Source organism: Crassostrea angulata, chromosome 3, assembly GCF_025612915.1.
Source record: "Crassostrea angulata isolate pt1a10 chromosome 3, ASM2561291v2, whole genome shotgun sequence".
Taxonomy (NCBI): domain Eukaryota; kingdom Metazoa; phylum Mollusca; class Bivalvia; order Ostreida; family Ostreidae; genus Magallana; species Magallana angulata.
Window position 1 is genome coordinate 42,696,806 of NC_069113.1, and position 20,003 is coordinate 42,716,808.

The window sequence follows — 20,003 nt, forward strand, 5'->3', positions numbered from 1 at the left end:
TTTTTATTTTAATAGGTATTTTATTCAAATATATAAGAACGTATGAATCGGATTGAACAGCAGGCACAATGCCTTTATATGTTCTCTCCTACATGAAACATTATTGCTGGTGTAGAAGAAATTCTCGAATTCAGTTTTCTTTGGTTAAATAGATGACATCAAATATTATTATTCCCTGTGCAACAAGATTCATGGGTATAATGTTTTTGAACTGTCTGTCAGTCAATTGTGTAATTCTCAGTGCATCTCCTCTTAAACTGCATTTCTTATTCTTTCTGGGAGCTTCAGCGCTCTTGAAACTTAAGAAACTTTTGGCCATACATTGAACATAGGACATATAATGAATGTATTTGGGACCCGTTGTGCATATTATTAGGAAATTTTAATTTCATTATTTTGCTGGAAATTTCAATCCTTTTGAATTTAGAAATTTGTTGTTAGGCTACCTGAGTCGTTCGGGTTACCTATTGCCTTTGGTTTTCATCTTTCATCTGGTGTTGTCCATTAACAACTTTACATTAACTCGTAACAATTGACCTAAATTGTAATGTAGTTAACTTCTTGAAAACTACCAAAACTGTAAAACTTGATAATTTCTTATAACTGAGTAACACAGCAATAAAATTGTACCCTCAATCAACACAGTTGAGGCCTGTACAGCAAAATACTTAGAATTGTTAAGAAATCTGACTTAATTTTATAGGAGTTGTAGGGTTAGCAGCGAGGGAAAAGAAATATGGAGTAAAAAACCTTTTCCCGTTCATTTTCAAGTTTGAACTCATCTTGGGTTGATACAATGATGCTCTAATTTTGTACCATAGAATTTAATTTGTGTAGCAAAATCCACATGCAGGTCTTGGCAATATATTTATTCACCAATAATCAAGTTACAATTAAAAGAGTTAACAAAGATACAAACTTTAAATTCATACAACTTCTCCAAAACAATGCATACATATACATGTACCAGCACATGTAATTCCATCTATGTACAGTAACAACGCATACTTATAAATCTATCTCATAATGTAAAGGGACAAAGCCTTACCTCACTCATTACTATAGTCAAACACATGATTTCCAGATATTATATCAATTCCTCTGACAAGGGGTTTATAAAAAATCCATCTACCGATATCTGTTCCAACTCAATTAACTTTATAGTATGAAGTATCATTTTACTTTATGGGGAAAAAAAACCCTTCATTTCAGTCATGAAATGGCTCATGCATGCAAACTTATATTTCTATACCTACTGACATCCAACTTAAGGTAACACGTACAGCAGATAGTGATAGTTTTGTACATTTTGAAATGTGTATTTACACAATTTAAATTTTCAAAGTAGTTATGTGATTAAGTCATGAATTTACTCTGATACATGTACAAAGGCTTCTCAACCAAATAAAAATTAGGAACAGTTTTATCACAGAATTTGCTTTATAACCGAACTGGCTACTGCCAAGAACATGCATTTAACAATACTGATGATTTCATCAACACACAATGAAACATGTTTGCATGTGAAAGAAAATAAGGCAAAAAAATATGTGTCCACAGTAAATTGCATATATGATTGATGCACAGGTACTCATGAAATTAACAATTCAGCAGTTTCATAATCTAGATCAAAATCAAAGTTATGCTCTCTTCCTGAAATTCATATACAAAATATAAAAATGATGTTTTAAAAAAGGTCATCATTAATCATCATCCCCCATTTCTTCACATCGTTTAGTAACATTTTTATTAAAGGGCATCTCAAAGTCATCAAAGTCCACTTCCCACCCATATCGCTCCCGATTAATTTGTCGCTGTTCGATGAGTTCTTTACTGCTTGGCTGTTTGGTCCAAGGAACTAGAGGAGTATATGTAATGTCTTCCTGTTCGTCCATCCCCCCAGCTAGAGCGGAGGCCGCCCGGAGAATGGAGCCTTTCCTCTGTCTTGGGGGCTCATCAAACTCCCCAAATCCCAATGGACCTGAATGGGAATGGTGCTAAAAACCACAAAAAAATGCCTCGTTAAAAACTATTTTTCAATAATCCAAGTAATTTTCATTAATTCTCTATACAAGTTTTGATGAAAATTTACACTAAATTTTATCCTCTTGTTAACTTAATTGTTTGCTTTTTTATAAGACTTTTTTGAATTTTGTGGACATTTAAATATATTTGAAACAAATTTATTCAGAGGTAATTACTGGTATTCAAAAAATTTAAAAAAACAACAAAATATCTAGAGAATTAAATGTATAAGTGATTGAGTGAAGCAGTTAAAACATAAAAGGTATAATAGTAAGCAATTAGGAGGATCGCAGGAGATTATTGTGGCTAAATGCTAACAGCAAAATCAGGTGTCTATTGCCACAGGTACCCATGAGAGTGTTGGCCTAGATGCATCATTGTACATGTACAAACTAGGAATGGGCAAAATTGTTTACCAACAATATAAAAATAAAAAAAAGAAATTTCAATTGAATTCTCTTAGATAAGCACCATGTAAATTTTTTTGTCAAATATGTCTTTTTTTTCACAAAAAAGGGAAGAAAAGATATAACAATTTGGCCCATACATGTAATAGCTGCAACAATTTTAGTTTGCTTTTACTTTGATAGCACATAACATGAAAACTTTCTTAATGCTTTTTAAATTGGAATGTGTCTTTTATCAATGATAAATCTGCATATAAAAGGCAAAAAGTTGAAACTGTTTAAAAAAAAATGTATTTTTGCAGATTATGTCTCTTTTTCTCTTCAAAATTTGCATTAAGAAAATTGTCACACAAGAAGGATACACAAGAATCTAAGGTTTAATCTTAGATTTCCACACCATTTGTTCAAAGAGTTAAGAAAATGCTTACACAGTGAGCAACACTAAACCAAATTAGAACTCTGCCTTGAGGGTACCTGTGTTATACAGAGCAAAAACAATGCCATCAAGTTATGAATACTCATTAACACTAAGCCATCTTTTTAATCATTACAGTTGTTAGAAAATTCTATCAATTTTAGTAACGTTAACTTTGTTTACATTGCCAAAAGCTTAAGATTACCAGTACCTCTGAATACTATCCACTTTATCCACTTTTTTAACTCTACAAATTAATTATCTCCCCTGATTTTACATGTTTTTGCAGTAATTAAGAGAGCAGACATATATCTCACAAGAAAAATCACCCAAACACACAGGGTTTATACTTACAGCGACATTCTCCTTCGCCTCAGGGGCTGGTCCTGAGGAAGGGCGAGTGGTTTTACCCCCTCCCCCTTTGCCTTTCTTTCCTTTCCCTCCTTTCTTGTCCCCCATGGCTGGCAGGCTCTCCCATTTTAACTGCACGACATCTACAACTCTTGGATCAGCCCATGCTATGGCAACGTCCATTGGAGTATGACCTAAAATCATTTGTTGAATAAGTTTTATCTTGATGTACACACCAGTACACATTAATTTAAAAAAACATGTACATCAAAATTTGTCAATCTTACTGGATCCTACCTTTAGAATTTTCGGTCTGCACTTTACAGCCTTTACCGATGAGATACTCTACCACACTATCTCGAGAACTCTCAATGGCTCGTGTGAGTGGTGTACCACCATTCATTGTGGTAGCGTCTATCTCGGCACTGTGGTCAATCAGATACTCCACCACATCCAGTTGTCCTGCGTGGCAAGCATGGTGAAGTGGTGTCCATTTGAAGTTGTCCCTGGCATTGATCATTGCCCTGAAAATCAAATACACCAGACAAGAGAATGAGCAAAGTTGAAGTAAAGTTTTTTGCCATGGTATGATCAAGATATCTTTTACTGGTATACTGTCTTTGTTTTTCTTAAAACTTATGAATTGTTAAACAACTTACCCATTGTCAACAAGAAACTTGACCATGTCAATCCTTCCAGTAGCACAAGCCACCATCAGTGGAGTCTTGTAGTACTTATCCCGGGTGTCTGCCGTTGAACCCCTCTGGAAAGCATTCTTCAGTGACTCGTAGTCGCCATTTTTTGCAGCATCAGCAATGTTCATGTACATTCTGTCCGGATGGTTCAAATACCATGCGGAATCATCCTGCAGTGGGTGAGCTGGGGGCTTGTCCCTGTCAAAACGATTTGTATCCGTGAAGTGAATATGTCGCTCAATGAACATCTCTGGTGGTGCTCCTCCATAGGTTCTTGGTCCCTCGTCTTTAGTACAGATTGGCATAACAAGCTTAAACTTCCCCTTCTTTTTACCTCCCTTTCCTTTTTTCCCTTTCTTTTTCTTTTTGCCTTCAAAGGCACTCATTAAATAGTTTTTATTCACATATTTTTTGCCAGTTAGAAAGTCATTAAAGTCAACATTGCCATCTTTGTTTTTATCGTGAGCCGCTACGACTTTCTTCATTTCCTCTTCCTCCACTGGTGCCCCCATTCCCGTCAGACTGTCCGCAAAATTGTCTTTCGTCACAGTTCCTTTTTCATCAGGATCGTATTTAATCATCATGTTAAGTATTTTTTCGGATCTCTCGTATACCCAATCGTATAGAGCAATGGCCCAAGGCTCGTTGTTTTTGCCCACTTTGCCGAAACTTTTCTCGGCCTTCCTACACTCTTTCGTGGCCTCTTTGTGGTCTCTGTCCTTTGCCAGACTTCTCCCTGTCTCTCCTTCATTGTTCTTTGGTTTAGGATTACAACCTGAATAAGAGAAAAGATTGCAGCATGTTCATAAGATACACTTTAATTGCAATCTTAATTCATTTAAAGCCATCTTAACATTCATAACATATACATGTACCAACTAAAGCTATACATTTAGTTTCATTCTGATTTTCCTTTACCTCTTTGTGCCAGAAATTTACAGCACATTCCGTGGCCATTCATTGCAGCATTGTGTATGGGAGTATTGCCCTCGGAGTTAGTCTGGTCAAACAATGCTCCATGCCCAGACATGCAGGCCAAAACGGCTAAACTGCCTCCAATTGCAGCATAGTGAGCAGCATGGTTATGCTTTATATCCAGAGCATTTACGTCTGCTCCACGCTCTAGGATGGCTCGAACAACCTTGACACTTCCACTTGCTGCAGCAGCCATTAAACAAGTCTTTCCTGTTTTCTGAAAAATTAATTCACATTTATTTATGCTTACTTTCATGAGTGGGAGAAAAAATTCAAAACACAGATAGAATGTTCTCATTAAACAATTACCTCCTGTTTTCCATTTGGGTTAGCTCCCTTCTGAAGGAGTTGGATACAGGCCTCCTCATTATCAATGGCCGTTTCACAGGCATAGAGAAGAACTGGAATCCCCTCCATTGATATGTTGTTTGGGTCTGCTCCATGCTCCACTGCTATCTCTAAACATTTGGCATGGCGCTCAGTGGGAGAAATACAGTAGAATAAAATACCTGTGAAATAATAAAGATCAATTTACTACATTGGGTATGTTCTTTCTAGTGCTAATGATGTGAATTGATTTTGTAATTCATATAAAGTGTTAATTGTCAAGAAGGTAATATGTGAATAAGAGGGAACATTTCAAGATTCCTTTTTATTAACTCCAGGATTATAGGTAATGTGATTAGCTTTTAAGTAATTCCTTTCTTCTTAATTGCAAAATTAGAATTTAAGCATACATTGCTTTCATTTGTATGTACATGTAAGAAGGCAATTCATATCTCTAGTAACAAGATTTTCATCTGAAACTTTCTTGCTAATTTCATGTGAGAAAAGCACTCACATGAATTTCCTGTTAATATGGCATGATTTAATTTTTCATGTAAAAAGAATTACTGTTTCAATATGAAATGTAAAATGATATTGAAATGAATTTATATGTAATGACTGATCCATACCTTTTCCTTCCAAATCTTTTATGTCCATTTTAGCTTTAACCTCCATTAGTTGTTCCAAACACTGAACATGCCCAAACTCCGCTGCTCTCATTGAAGCGGTCCTACCCTTCAAGTCCACAGCATCGGGGTGAGCTCCGGAACCAATTAAAAATTTGACCATCTCATCATCATTAGCTGCAGCAGCCACTCCCAGGGCCGTCAAACCATCATTGGCATCGTTATAATTAATCAGGTACGGTATCCCATGGTTTATGAGTTTTGTGATTTGATTCATGTCTTTTTCTCTGACACATTGCAAAAGCTTGCAGACCTGCAGTGTCTGTAATCTATCTCCTGCAACAGGCATCTTGGTCTATCTGAATTTTTCGCTCTTGATTCTATGACTATTATGACTAGAAGTTTTTTATGTTCATCAATAATGAGGGTGCTTATAGCTTGCTCCTACTTGTCAGGCCATCATAAATAGTTGATGTTCCTAATTTTTAACTGCATGCAGGATTGTATCTGAAAGTGACATTAAAAATCAATTAAGGTAATGAAAATTTCAATACTACAACGAAATCGTAATAGTTTGTTATCTAATTTAAAATACTGACAAAGAGATAACAAGCTAACATTTAATGTGCTGTGGTTTGCAATTACTAAGACACATGCTGCACATTCCGATTTTCGCAAAATTACATCAATATCAATGAATACATTGCTTCGACAGCTCAATCATTACGATCCATTTATAAAACATGAAGTTCGCTACCTGTTGTCTTACGATGGGTTGTCACGAAATCTTGTTATCGGGCTGTGCGTGTCGACGTCCTTTCTTTCATTATTTATTCATTTTGACGAGCTCAACCCGCCATTACTGTTTGTTAGTTTCCAAGGAAGACTCGTTAAGCGCCTCGTAGCGGCCCGTAAACACTCGGACTTTTCCGTATGCGGCCACCTTCGCGCACCTGTCGACCCGAATTGCTAGCTACATATACAGGTCTTTGCAGCTATGCCATGTATCTATGTATTTCGATTGATATTTCAAAACATATTTTATTTCATTTATAGAACACGTGTGTTGTTGTTGTGGGGGGGGGGGGGGGGCACTACCCCAACAAACCGAAATAAATAAATATAAACTTATAAACAAAAATGAAACGAATTAATAAGTGAACAAAATAAATAACTTAAAGTAAATTTAAAAGAAATGAATACACATTGTATGATTATACATTAAACTATAAGTTGCTTTCGAACATTGGTGAATATTGATTAATAAATATAGCATTAGTAACATCTTTAAACTGAGAGGGGTTGGGAAAATTTAGAAAGGGGACATTGAGCAGGATAAAAAAAGGATCTTGGTTCTACCTTCCTTCGTTGAGTGAACCTATATGAATGTATAATTAAATACCCCAGGGCTGCAAACATGTCTGCACCCCCCACCCCCACAAGTTTTCTTAAATTTGCATTTAAAAATTGATTTATGATCGATGGAGTTGCCCTCTCCCACCGCGTTTTGGAGCAAATTGAAGTGAAAAAAAATACATTAAATTTTATTTAATTTTTATTTAATGTTCCATTAGAAAGATGAAGTAAATATATTTTTTTATGAAATAATACTAAAAACTATCTTTTGTATATGTTGGTACATGTATATATGATTATTAAACCTAAGATTTTGAAATGTGCCCCTTGGTACAAAAGAAGCGTATACCTGTATAATCATATATTGATCGATTCTCAGCTGAATGTCATTTTAACGCATACACGGTAAGCATACACACAGGAACAATCGAGCAAAAAAGACCCCTCTAATCAGATATCTTTAACTGCTCGGGATTTATTTTCCAAAACACTGTACCGGTTTAAACATGGCAAGCGTCAAGAGCCCGGTCAGAATTGACAATTTTTTGCAGTTTTCGGCGAAAACTTTGAAAGGAGAAAAAATTGACTTCAAGCAGTATGAGGGGAAGGTGATTTTGGTGGTGAATGTGGCTTCCCTCTGAGACACCACCAAGAGGGACTACCCGATGATGAACGAGCTGGTCGACAAATTCGCCGGCAAGCTTGTGGTTCTCGGGTTTCCCTCCAACCAATTTGGTCACCAGGTAGGAAATTATTAAATTTATAATTATATTTCTTGATGGGAGAGTGTAATATATACTACGTAATAAGAATCTTAATTAAACAGCGTTGTTTTCCGTAAAGAGAAATTATACATGATATACATATGTACATTTTTTTTTATAATTCTACATGACTGTATTGATTATAATTTTTTTTATTTAGTATCTAGATAAGATTTTTCATGTTAATTAATCACATTCTAAAGGACTTAAACGAGAGAGAGAGAAAGAGAGAGAGAGAGAGAGAGAGAGAGAGAGAGAGAGAGAGGCCGCCCATTGTCTGTCTTTCGACAAGCTGCGAATCTGTATTTGTATTGTATGCACTCTTGTAATAAATGTACTTTAGTGAATCAAATTTACAATGGATTTGGTACGTGTGCAATAAGTTTTAGTAAACAGTGAAGCCATTATTTATCAGAATGAACAGAACACTGCATTGTGACATTTAAAGCTATTTGATCGGATCCGGGATGTGCGTGTAATTTATAACATCAAACTATAACTTCTCAGAAAATAGGTACTTGTAACCGACCATACTTATTTAACCAGTACAATATTAAAATATGCAATGCTCGTTGATTATCCTTGTTATTGTATAGCCGCAGTTAATAACCTTGCTCCTTGTGACATAACGTTATACAAGTCTAGAAATCATTTTGCATGCAGTAGACTAAGCTTATAATTTTGGTCTGGGTATTCTTTCCACGTATTTTATCCATTATTTGTTATAATCATTCATTATTGTTTTTATTGTATATACCCCTCAAGGACCTTTGTTTGTTGAATAAACATTTCTATATGTAAAAGTACATGTATCCCCCCCCCCCCCTCCCCAAACAAAAAACAAAACAAAATTACATGTATGTAGGAAAAAATAATGATTATAAGATAATTATTATATATTTATAATTTGTCTGCAAAGTAACACGACTTTTTCTCTAATTTAAAACCTTGAATTCTGTGAGTTCCTTAAATTAAAACGTTTTATCTAATTTAATTTTAAAAGGAAAATGGAAATGGAGTAGAGATTCTGAATACTCTGAAGTACGTGCGCCCTGGCAATGGATTCGAACCCAAGTTTCCGGTCTTCGAAAAGCTAGAAGTGAACGGAGAAAACGCCCACCCCATCTTCAAATTCCTGAGGGAGCGTCTGCCCCTCCCGAGTGACGACTCCACCTCATTCATGACCAGCGCCAGTAAAATTCTCTGGGCCCCCGTGAGCAGGAACGATATAGCGTGGAACTTCGAGAAGTTTCTTATCACACCTGACGGCAAACCGCACCGGCGCTACAGCAGACATTACATCATGACGAATATTCAGAGTGAAATCAAGAAACTTATAGAGGAGTTTAAGGTTAAATAATAGTCCTTAATTGTCCTTATTGAAAACATTACATTATCTCCTATTCATTATTATTTTTAAGTTAAACAAGAAATTGTAAATGTGTAAAGGTGAACTGTATCCATGAGTATTCTTCTATAAAGCTCCTGCCACAGAGAAGGGAGAATATGATGTACAACGACAACTCCCCTCTATTCATTTACGTTTTCTTGTTGCTGGAATTCATGTAAACATTAAAAGTTCAAAACATAATGAAATGGAGTTGTTGTAGTCCTTATTTACCAAACCAGGAACCAACAAGAAAGGCGCTAGTCCCTGACAACTAATTTCACTACTAGAAGTCTAGCCCTAGCTACTGAAAGTCAAAGTCAATCTTCTAGATCTTGTCCCCTTTTCCTAAAAAGATATAAACATCTCATTTGCAATAATATCGAATGAACAGGGGGAAAAAAAGTCAGAAGTAGATGCAGTGATGCAAAGTGCGCTAGCTATCACCCCGTCCTAACAAACTTTGTCTTGATAAAAGATCCTTGAAGAACAAGTAAATTTTGTACAGTTGATGCAAAAACAGGACCAGGGTTATTCTCGCTGATTTTTCATCAATCATGATAGAGATATACAATCAGCATTTTCCCCAAAAAGCCAAGTCATTTCTTGGGGCTAGAATTAGCTAATTGTATTTGCTTTAGCCTGAAATATTGATAGTTTGGATTCTGCGGCAGACAGTCAGCGGTACCGATTCTCCGTGGATTTAGTGCAACAATTTATAATTATTTACTCCAATTTCCAGGTTTAGTCTCATTAATCCTCGTACCTTTCTGAATGATTTTTTTTTCCGATAAGGCTTATCATTTTCTGTCGCTGAAGGAAATATTCGTTCGTGTGGAGGGGGTGTTCAGGTTTTCGCATTACAGATTTGTTTGGAACAAACTTTGAAACCTGAATTAATTATTTTGTAACGTAACATGTTTAAAACACTTACACAACGGCGAATTTCGACACCCCCTCCCATCCGGCGATTCTCGTTATTAAGTTATCATTTTGAGCAGAAATTGATTCTGAAGACGATGACAGGGAGAACACAAAAGGAATCACATCCTCTGAGCAATATCAATATGTAATCCTACTTGGCGCATGGAATTGATAATTACGGGCCAGGTATAGTTACTAATCAGAAAATTCTGATTAATTTTACAATTATCACCAAATTTACGCTAGGACTTAAATATGTTTATAATGTAATCTATATAATATCAAAAGCAGGCACGTACATATACTATCGGTGGTGGTGGTGTAGATGGTGGTGGGGGGGGGGGGGGGTTGGACCCTTCCACTTCTCTCCTTTTTTGAGACATCAAAAATCAAACTTTTGTTTTCCTCTCCTCAGACATTTTGGATAGGTCAGTCCCCTCCAGGGAATACCAGTATGTAAATGAAATCAAGAGCGGGTCTAAATCCTAAATGAAATGATTTTTTTATACCCTGGTGAGGGCTTGCCACAAGACACAGTTAAATTATTCCAATTACATATATTTCTAGTGCAGATCTTTGAAAAAAAAAGAAAACAGACAGGTAATGATACACCATGAATTTATTCACAAGGACTACATCAATAGATACACCAGAGTGAGGGCAGTGCTAAAACGGGACCAGTCACCTGACTTCTTATAATGTCAATTGCACATTACACGTGATACAGGCTGATTTCATTGCACATCAAATAACAAATGAAGTCAATAATGCTTATCATTATGCAAAGGAAAAACAGACTGCCAAAATATGAAATGGTTCTACAATTTATCTTACACATAAAAATTATGAACTGTTACTTTTTTTTTAAACAAAAAAAAATTGTGACCCAAGGCAAAGATTTACCCCTTTATGTAGATGTCTATTTAAACCCTCAACAATCAGTTACTTGTCATGATAGGATGATCAAAGTGTTATATACACCAAACATAAGTTCATTTTATATATATATATATATTGGTGAAAACATGAAGTGGATGGATTTCAGATGACCTGGCTATAATTAAAGCAGACTTTATCGTATTTAACTAAGCTTGCATAAAAACAAAAGCAAATGCATTACATGCACAAACGTTGGCAGCTACAACTGGTAATTTCCACTTGAATACATAAAGTACTGGTAGAAAACCTTTCACTAAATGTATACTTAATATAAATCTAGTACTAGTACATCTGTAGTTTCAAAAGAACTCTGTAAAACTATAACATTGTTCTGTATACTAGTGGCTCACAAACATTGACAGCACTACTATATAACCGATAATGTGTAATGAATACAAAACATATAGGCAATCATTTTGAGACCTTTTTCCTCAAAATGAATATGGCCATTTACAGAACAAGCAAATTTCCAAACCAAAATATCAATGACAAATACTTTATCTAAGGAAACGGGAAATCTTTTGGTTTCAATATAATGTATGTAAGCATCATTCCCACTGCCTGTTGACTATTTATGATAAACAACATAATAATATTGATTTACAACCACACCATGCTCTAGAGTATATTACAAAATACATGTAACACACAATATGAATAAACCATGGTAATGTATACATTTTTAACCTTTCTTTCAGCAATTTATTATCATTATTTTTGATTTATTGGCATAAACTATTTGGCAAAATGATATACGGGTAAATGAATGGTGAGAATTAAGATCCTAAATTCTGGTAATACTGCTAAGTTACTAATAATCAAAGCTAGCAATGGAATCTGTTGACCATCAAACCCACCCTCCTTTCTATACAAAATTATGATTTTAATTTACAGTAAATAGAAGTTCTTCTGCAAATGCCCAAATGTACACGTACATGTATACAAAAAAAAAAAATTAAATAGATTACATAAAACTGAGAATGCCACAATGATGTTGACGACTATTGTACATTGTACATGTATAAAGAACTTACATTTCTGACAAAATATTCACATGGGATGCAATCAAATTAATTGTGAGTACAAATCTTACAATATTGTGTACTCATCATAAATAAATACACGCAATTAAAAATGGCAGATCTAGTAGATGGCTCATGGACGGAGATTATTTTTCTGTCTTAAAAGTAAAAAAACACCATGATTACAGTATTGAATAAATAGACAAAATATGAACATTTCTTGAATGCATGCACACCTACTGTATAAGACGATGATCAAATAAAGAATCGTGTAAAAATGCTTTTACTTGGCAAAATGTGACTGACAAAAATGAGACAGCATTAACAACATGGCATCAGTTTAAGTCTGGAATTCTGTGAGTGGGCCTCTGAAGGAACTTAACTTTCCTTTCCGAGTGCCAAATCTTTGGATCCACAATGGCGGGACAGTGTTTCAGGACACAGATCAGTATCCGAGGGAGTCCGGGTTATATATCGGATTCCTCACTCGACTCTGGTACAAGGTACTCTCTGTTCTCATAGGTCCAGAAGTCATTCAGATCAATGAGTATGCTCACCACTGTGTCTCCCTTACCACTGAAACATCAATTCACAGCCATCAAGTACAGTGTATTCTGGGGTGGGGGTGGGGGTGTACTGGTGCAGTTGTACAAATACAATGTAAATATTTGGAAATTGTTGTCAGCGAGTCAAACATATTACATGTAATGCCATCAACAGTGAAATCAATATATTTAAATTATGTTTTCATACAGTGGATTTAAAATAACAACTTTCAATATTCCTGAAATTATCAGCATTTAAAATGTAGACCTTTTTTGAAATCAATGCAATCAGGTTATTTCTAATTGTTTAAATTATATTAATTGATACAAGACCACAATTTCTAAATAACTAAAACTAGAAGAGTGCTATAAATTAAAAGAGGTTACCAGTTGATGAGATCTCTGAGTGTTATATGTATAGGATCCTTAGGTTTGACCATGTCAAAGATTTCATCTTTCACATCGTGAAAAGAAACTGGTTCCTGACCATGAATTTTCATTTGCTCTTGTATAGCCTGAAAAAAAATATACAAACATTTTAGCATCTATTGGCATGTATAAAACAAGAAAAAAGATACTTCATATAAACACCAGAACTGTTAAGTTAAATCATTTCAAAACATTTAACACTGTCTGCTCTATAGCAAGGCTTCATAAGTCTTTACAATTATTTGTTCCTATCATAAAATTTGATTTTAATGTTAGAAAATATGTGAGGGTAGGTCTGATGATCAGACAAACTAGAGGAATTTTCACTTTCAATTTGCATGTAGATGTCTTGCTTTGTAACAACCAACGAACAAACAGAAAGAACAGAGAACATATCTTCTCACTTACTCTGAAGAAGAAATTCAGTGAGAAGACATTGAGATATCCCACGTGTTTGACATCCAGGATTCTGAACAAGTAACGAAGGGACTGTGGCTCCCTTCGATTCTCCAAAGCAAGCACAAAGTCCAGGTAAGTCTTGTAGTCCTACAATACAAGGACAGGTGTGCAATGCTTAAATACAGATACAAATGTAAAAGGTAATTCAGGGTTCAGTTAGAATCTACATTTTTCCAAATATTAACTTTATAGGATCATCAACACCTAGTGACTTTTACTATATACATGTATATGACAATATGTCACAACACCAGGATCTCTCTCTACCCATTGCGAAACTGTTTACCGTAATCCGGTGAATATAATACGCACTTTTTTCCCAGCATTTTTTACCCTGAGAAAGGGGTGCGTATTATACATCCCTATAGGATTTGGACTTATTTTTTTCCTAGCTGAAGCACGGGGTATCATACTGCCGTATTACCTATGCTGTTCACAGACAGGACCGATACCCCGCTAAACATCGTAACATTCCTTCATTGTCACATATATATTATTATTTAACCCTTAGGAAATTATTGTTATAGCATGTAATTAAAGAAAATGTATACTTGAAGTCTGTTAATAAATAAACTGTTTCAAAATGGCCTTTAAAAATTAATTTGAACTGCCTATTCTTTATCTCCGTGTACGCCGCCATTAATTGTTATTAATAGAATGCGGACTTGGATGGCCACGTGCTATTTGTAACCGATCTTTGAAAACAGCTTACACATCATTTAGCTCATTTTTAACCATTTCCATGTAATGCTAACTGATTAATTGCAAATAATTATGAAAATAAATAATTCTATAACCTATTCCGTTAATTGAAGCCATTGAAACAGTTGTGCTCCCCCACCGCTAACGCTTGACACCTTGGGTATCTCAGACCACCCCCCTTAGGCTATGTGTACTATACACAACATAACTATTTGTGCATATATTTTATTATGTTCCAGACCTATAATTGATCACTTTGATCATCATCGGAATCATTTAAGAATTTTATTAGGTCCGTTATCTCCATACCTGTACATCGTCCGTTTTTCACTTCACATGGATTGTAATGACTAAACAGCTATATAACGCATTTTAAAAGTAGTTGATTTTATTTACGGTAGAATATTTAATACTAGGTCTTTTTAAAACATTGATTATGAATTAAAGATATTACCGCGATGTATTAGTTACAATAAATCCGTATCTAAGAAAATGTTGTTTTTCTTATTTCCGGTAGCGTATTCCCGCGATGAAGTTGAGCGTGCATACAAAGTGTAACTGCTTTGTTGATACTCAGGATTACCGTTTGGTCATTTTTTTTGATGCGTATTATACATCCCAACAAGCTTTTTTTCACCATTTTCAGGCCCAAAGTGGGGGGTGCGTATTGTACACTACTGCGTATTATATTCACCGGATTACGGTACATCATTAAATTTTAGTGGCTATTTTTGAAGCGCAGTGGGTATAGAGACCTGCAGGTCCCGAGTTTAAATGCAGCAAGGACTTTTTTTAATGAATTTTTTATGAATAGAGATAAACTTTCATAAGTTTATTAATTCTCCAAATTGATCCTTTTTTCTGACATTTCCAAATCTAACCAATGCTTAAATTCTATAACTCTTAGGAAAAAAGACGTTTAAGCCTGTATGCCAAACTTTTCCCAAAGGTTTGGAGGATCCTTAGAAAAATAATTCTTATTTTCAATTGCGATAAAAGCCTTAATTCTTATCTCAAAATGACCTAATGGCTATGTATATGAGATACTGTAATACCAAATAAATAATGGCATCCCATTAAAAATATTGTTCATTTCGGTTGATAGATTAATTTGATATACCGGTAACATTTACTGGTACATCTAAAACTACAAAATTACCATTTCTCCTTCATATGTAAGGCACTCTTGAAAAACTCGATCTAGAAACACCTGAGTGAGGGTACCTGTTCCATACCTGGAACAAAACATTTGTAGGTAAAAAACTTTTCACAATTTCTACAATGTAATACATGTACCTTTTCTGTAGCAATCACAAAAAACATTTTGACACACTTCGTTTAATAAGCATTGAATATTCTCAGAGAAACACAAGAACTTTTAGACCCATATTGCCTTCAGTTTTTTAAAAATGTTTGGCTGGTTCTTGTCCCTTACCTGGCCAACTCCTCTTTACTGAGCATGCCATTGTGATCTTTGTCCAGGTTGAGATACTGTCCATATACACGCAGGGCCGAGGGGGCAGAGAACCAGTTAGATTGCTGCATCTCTGTCGATAAATCCTCATCCCGAAGCTGAATTAGAACCAAGTTGACATAATTAAATCAAACTTGAACATGTTTCATTAAGTCCTCTACAAATACACACTTTAAGAAACATACATTCTAAACAACTGTTTGTTTGTAACATATCAATTTATTTGTTGCATCAGTCCACTGAAGAATATTCTCTTTAATTCCTTTTGCAAAGTGAATAATAAATGAATGGCATTGAAATATCAATCAAATTTAAAAATCTTCCATAAAATTATTTAATAGACTAGATCTACTCAGTGTTGGTATTTAAACATTTTACAAATTTTAGTCACTGTAAAAATGAATAAATCTACAAACCTCTAATAAATCATCTAGAAAACTGCAAGCAAGGATGTCTTGGATTTTGATTCGACCAGTCCTCATGGGATCCAAAAAAAAGAAGAATTTTCTGACAGCAGTACACACATAGAATGAGTAGAAAGATTTCTCTAACCCATTCAGCTGTAAAATTGAAAACAGTGTCAGAAGTATACTGGTTCTATGGTATTTTAAACCTTTTAACATTTGCCTTCAGTAGTGAATGAAACAATACAATTCATACCTGAGGCAGTGTTGGAATCAGCTCTAAAATGTAATTTTCTAGATCCTAAATAAAAAAATATATATATATGAAAAAAATAACCTTTTGCTATACTAAAATACACTGTATATGCAATAGTTTGAATATTATCAGGTGGTTTTACCGATTCTTTGAGATATCCCTGACCAGCGACATCATAGAGAGACAGACCAATCCTTGTTTGATGGAGCCAGACCTTCCTCATGACATAGTTAAAGAACTGCATGATGGAGATCCTGCCATAGGGGTCCATCTGAAGGAGTTTGGTGAACACAGAGGCTGTAAAGAACTGCCTGAAAAAGCAGTAAAATGGTTAAATGTTTACATACATGTATGTAAATCTCCCCAAAGGTCCTGGGAAACACAGTTACAGCTAACATACTGATAATGAATTTGTGCTTACAGCAAAGTGAGTTCTATTCTCCCAATAGTATGTATCCTAATAATTCTTCCCTGGTGCTTTGATATATCTTGAGCATGTTTTACTGTAGGTGCGGTAATGATTGTAATCTTCCGTTGTTTGATTTCTTTTAAGCAAATCATTACTATTTATCGAATTCAAAAGTGATTTTGTGCAAAATCTTTGTAACTGTACTTGAAGTAATTATAAAGGATACCTCACAAAATGTTTTTGATGGGTATAATAATTCTACTACAGTAGTAATAATTTCTATTTTCTTATGTATAAAATAGTACAATACAAAAATGATGCATAATAATAAATTATGGCATATATATGTTTAACAATAATAAAAGTGGGATTTCCTTTTAATTAAAGAAACTTGCCTTAAATGAACATGCTATCTAAAATAAAAAACAGTCTCCAAAAAAACCCAGTGGTGTTCATACCTGCATTTAGGTCCAGCTTCCTCCCCAACTTTGAGAAAGTCTTCATAATTAATCATCTGGTCCTCCCCCACAATGGGGGGAGTGTGGTGCTGGTCCAGCAGAAACCACAGTCTCTGTGGAAGACAACAGTAAACCATTGACACAAGGCATTCATTGATTTAGAACACAATATATAAAGCACAATTTGCATTTATCTAGATCTTGTAGAAAACATCCATTTTACCTGTAATTCATCATTATCGAGTAGCTCTCGACTTCTTCTTTGCAGAAACACAGCTCTAAAAAAACAGCAAAAATAAGCCAGTTGGAAAGTATTTTCCTTTAATTCAGAATTGCTAATAAAATCAACATAAACTCATAGAGATGTACTGCAACTGAACTCATATTACCTGGATTCTTCTCTTAATTTCAGCATCAATGGTTCATCCTCTGAAGGAAGCTAGAAAAAAGAACATGATTCTTATTACAGAGGAGAAATTGCAAAGGATTGAAAGAACCTAACTACTGGTCTCAGATGTTAGTAGACCTACTGAATTTTAAAAACTTGAGATTTGTTGCTCTAATTCCCCTTCCCCTGTTTTAATGTCACGTAAAAGAATTGCAATGAGAATCAAAGTTAATGTATTTTAGGCCGATCATAAGAGCGACGGTGAGTTGTGTGCATTATGTTGATGCTATGCATGATATTAACAACCTCATCATAAGCCTTAATATGATTAACTGAACAACATAGTGGTACTCACTTTGACATACAAGGCTGGTTCATTCTTGTACGTATTGTCAATTCCTTTCCATTCTGAGTAATATTTTGTAAATAAAGCAGATTCTTCAGCCTTTGCTATGCTAAGATCAGACCCTTTCTTTTCTGCAATTTAAAATGACATGTTAATTGCAACATACATTAGAAATTACTTGGCTTCTAGAATTGATAGCACACTTGCTTACATTTGCTGTAATTTTTTTTCAATCCAGTCTATAGGAAGCAGAAAAGATTGACAACTTTTGTTCTTTTGAGAAATTTAATGGAGAAGTATATCTGCACTATAAACTTAGTAATTGCTTCAATGACATATTCATTTGCCATGCTTTCAGAGTGGCAGACCAACACAGGACTCAAAAATGCATTTAAAAAACACACGCATCATGTTTAAATCTTAGATACACTGGATTTTGCATAGTTATCATAACAAAAAAAAAACCATGCATACACAATACATTACTCTTTTCATGCCAAAAAATCTCAGAAACGCTGTATCTTACAAACTTTATATGAAACTGTTTTGCCGAGATATTTTAGCTTGCTTGTAACAAAACATACAAATCTGTACATATTTCTTAGCCACAAGTCCAATATGTATGCTTTCGAATCAGCTGTGATCAAGGATACTAATCAGACCATTCTTGCAATTGAAAAGGCTTTACTAAAAAATGTGCATGTTCCATGTAGCTGCAGGACTGTAGCTCCCGGTCTGAAAAAATTCGGATGGACGACCTGGGAGCTACAGTGCCTCCCATAGTAAAAAACTGCAATTTACGGCGCACAAAAAAATGCGCTAGTTTTGGACTGATTAATCTCATTTACGAACACATTCTGTACAAATATTTGATCCCAAAAAATTCCTCGAACATTTTACTACAGATATCGTCACTTCACCTACTTCTGATAGTCTTTTAAACACCATCACCAGCCCTGTGAATTGAAGTGGTGCAAATTTGTTTACATTTAAAAATGGCGACTCTCGATCTCGACGTAAATTAACATACTTCATTTTCCGAGGTCGGTTATCATGTTAAGAGAAAATCTGAGACAAGTTAAGTGACGATGTCAATAGTAAATTTGCTGAAGAATTTAATGGTACTAATTTTTTTTACAGAATTTGTGTGAAAATAAGGTTAATAAGTCCAAAACTAGCGCAATGTTTTGTGCGCCGTAAATTGCAGTTTTTTACTATGGGAGGCACTGTAGCTCCCAGGTCGTCCATCCGAATTTTTTCAGACCGGGAGCTACAGTCCTGCAGCTAATGTTCCATGTAACTTAAATAACACATTACATTTTGAGTATAGACACGTACTCGGCAGGAACTTTTTTTGTCTTCTCAATATGTGACCACCCCTATACTGTACAATATACACATTACCAGAATAAATATACAGTATAGTAAAGGGGTGGCTATATAGTAATTAGAAGACAAAAAGGTTGTGAAGAGTCCCTCTGGTGTATCCAGCAATTTGTGTATCTCTGTACAAGTCACCTATTTATGCGAGAAAAGATGCAACATACACGAAATAAAATAACATAAATAGGAAATGCACCACTCTGACTCAAAGGCTTTGTTTACATTTTCAGGCCCCTTTTCAGACCTTACACTCACTTTTGTGGTTCTCCACAAATTTTCTCAACACTTTCTTCAATTCCATTTCAAACTTTCTTTCCAAAGCCGTCAATGTCATTTTAGCTAAATAAATCTACTTCATAATAAGCCCGATTCCATTCTCTTTATATCCTCACAAAATACTGTCAATGCCATTTTCTTTATTTTCATTCCCTCTCTTATTTCATGTCCAGGCATCTCATTGGTCAACTGCTTGGAAACTCAAAGCAGCGACACCGTAAACCCTCTAAGGGAAATAACTCAATCCACTTTCATGTTCGG

At 35.0% G+C, this 20,003-nt stretch overlaps 3 protein-coding genes across 5 annotated transcripts; 1 reads left to right on the top strand and 2 right to left on the bottom strand.

Moving 5' to 3' along the window:
• Positions 1–850: 850 nt before the first annotated feature.
• On the bottom strand, positions 851–6,725 carry LOC128176700 (ankyrin repeat and EF-hand domain-containing protein 1-like). Of its 3 annotated transcripts, none has more exons than XM_052843211.1 (9): positions 6,579–6,725; positions 5,825–6,328; positions 5,178–5,377; positions 4,812–5,085; positions 3,858–4,668; positions 3,496–3,722; positions 3,202–3,392; positions 2,861–2,906; positions 1,857–1,997 (listed from the first exon to the last, which is right to left on the bottom strand). In XM_052843211.1, the coding sequence occupies exons 2-8, from the start codon at positions 6,168–6,170 to the stop codon at positions 2,874–2,876; spliced, it is 2,082 nt and encodes a 693-aa protein (XP_052699171.1). In that variant the 5' UTR covers positions 6,171–6,328; positions 6,579–6,725; the 3' UTR covers positions 1,857–1,997; positions 2,861–2,873. The 3 variants fall into 3 exon arrangements, with proteins under 3 accessions (XP_052699170.1, XP_052699171.1, XP_052699172.1); XM_052843212.1 differs by lacking the exon at positions 2,861–2,906 and adding an exon at positions 3,059–3,094 and having other exon boundaries at positions 1,859–1,997; XM_052843210.1 differs by lacking the exon at positions 2,861–2,906 and having other exon boundaries at positions 851–1,997; positions 6,579–6,724.
• Positions 6,726–7,569: 844 nt separating this feature from the next.
• On the top strand, positions 7,570–9,537 carry LOC128176702 (glutathione peroxidase 2-like). Its single transcript, XM_052843213.1, has 2 exons — positions 7,570–7,920; positions 8,945–9,537. The coding sequence occupies exons 1-2, from the start codon at positions 7,684–7,686 to the stop codon at positions 9,299–9,301; spliced, it is 594 nt and encodes a 197-aa protein (XP_052699173.1). The 5' UTR covers positions 7,570–7,683; the 3' UTR covers positions 9,302–9,537.
• A 1,316-nt stretch (positions 9,538–10,853) lies between these two features.
• On the bottom strand, positions 10,854–19,997 carry LOC128176404 (serine/threonine-protein phosphatase 2A regulatory subunit B'' subunit gamma-like). The gene is made up of 13 exons (XM_052842705.1): positions 19,722–19,997; positions 18,093–18,214; positions 17,739–17,788; positions 17,573–17,627; positions 17,350–17,462; positions 16,625–16,793; positions 16,483–16,527; positions 16,239–16,382; positions 15,784–15,920; positions 15,508–15,583; positions 13,596–13,733; positions 13,146–13,273; positions 10,854–12,789 (listed from the first exon to the last, which is right to left on the bottom strand). Exons 1-13 carry the CDS (start codon positions 19,798–19,800, stop codon positions 12,681–12,683), a joined length of 1,365 nt encoding a protein of 454 aa, XP_052698665.1. The 5' UTR covers positions 19,801–19,997; the 3' UTR covers positions 10,854–12,680.
• Between the last annotated feature and the right edge of the window lie 6 nt (positions 19,998–20,003).

Coding starts and splice junctions, on each gene's coding strand:
- LOC128176700 (XM_052843210.1), bottom strand. CDS start 6,170: ATGCCTGTTGCAGGAGATAGATTACAGACACTGCAGGTCTGCAAGCTT. Junction 4,669..4,811: donor TAAATTTCTGGCACAAAGAG/GTAAAGGAAAAT, acceptor TCTCTTATTCAG/GTTGTAATCCTAAACCAAAG. Junction 1,998..3,201: donor AGGCGAAGGAGAATGTCGCT/GTAAGTATAAAC, acceptor TGTGGTTTTTAG/CACCATTCCCATTCAGGTCC.
- LOC128176404 (XM_052842705.1), bottom strand. CDS start 19,800: ATGACATTGACGGCTTTGGAAAGAAAGTTTGAAATGGAATTGAAGAAA. Junction 17,789..18,092: donor AACCAGCCTTGTATGTCAAA/GTGAGTACCACT, acceptor TCTTTTTTCTAG/CTTCCTTCAGAGGATGAACC. Junction 15,921..16,238: donor TTCTAGATGATTTATTAGAG/GTTTGTAGATTT, acceptor GTTCTAATTCAG/CTTCGGGATGAGGATTTATC.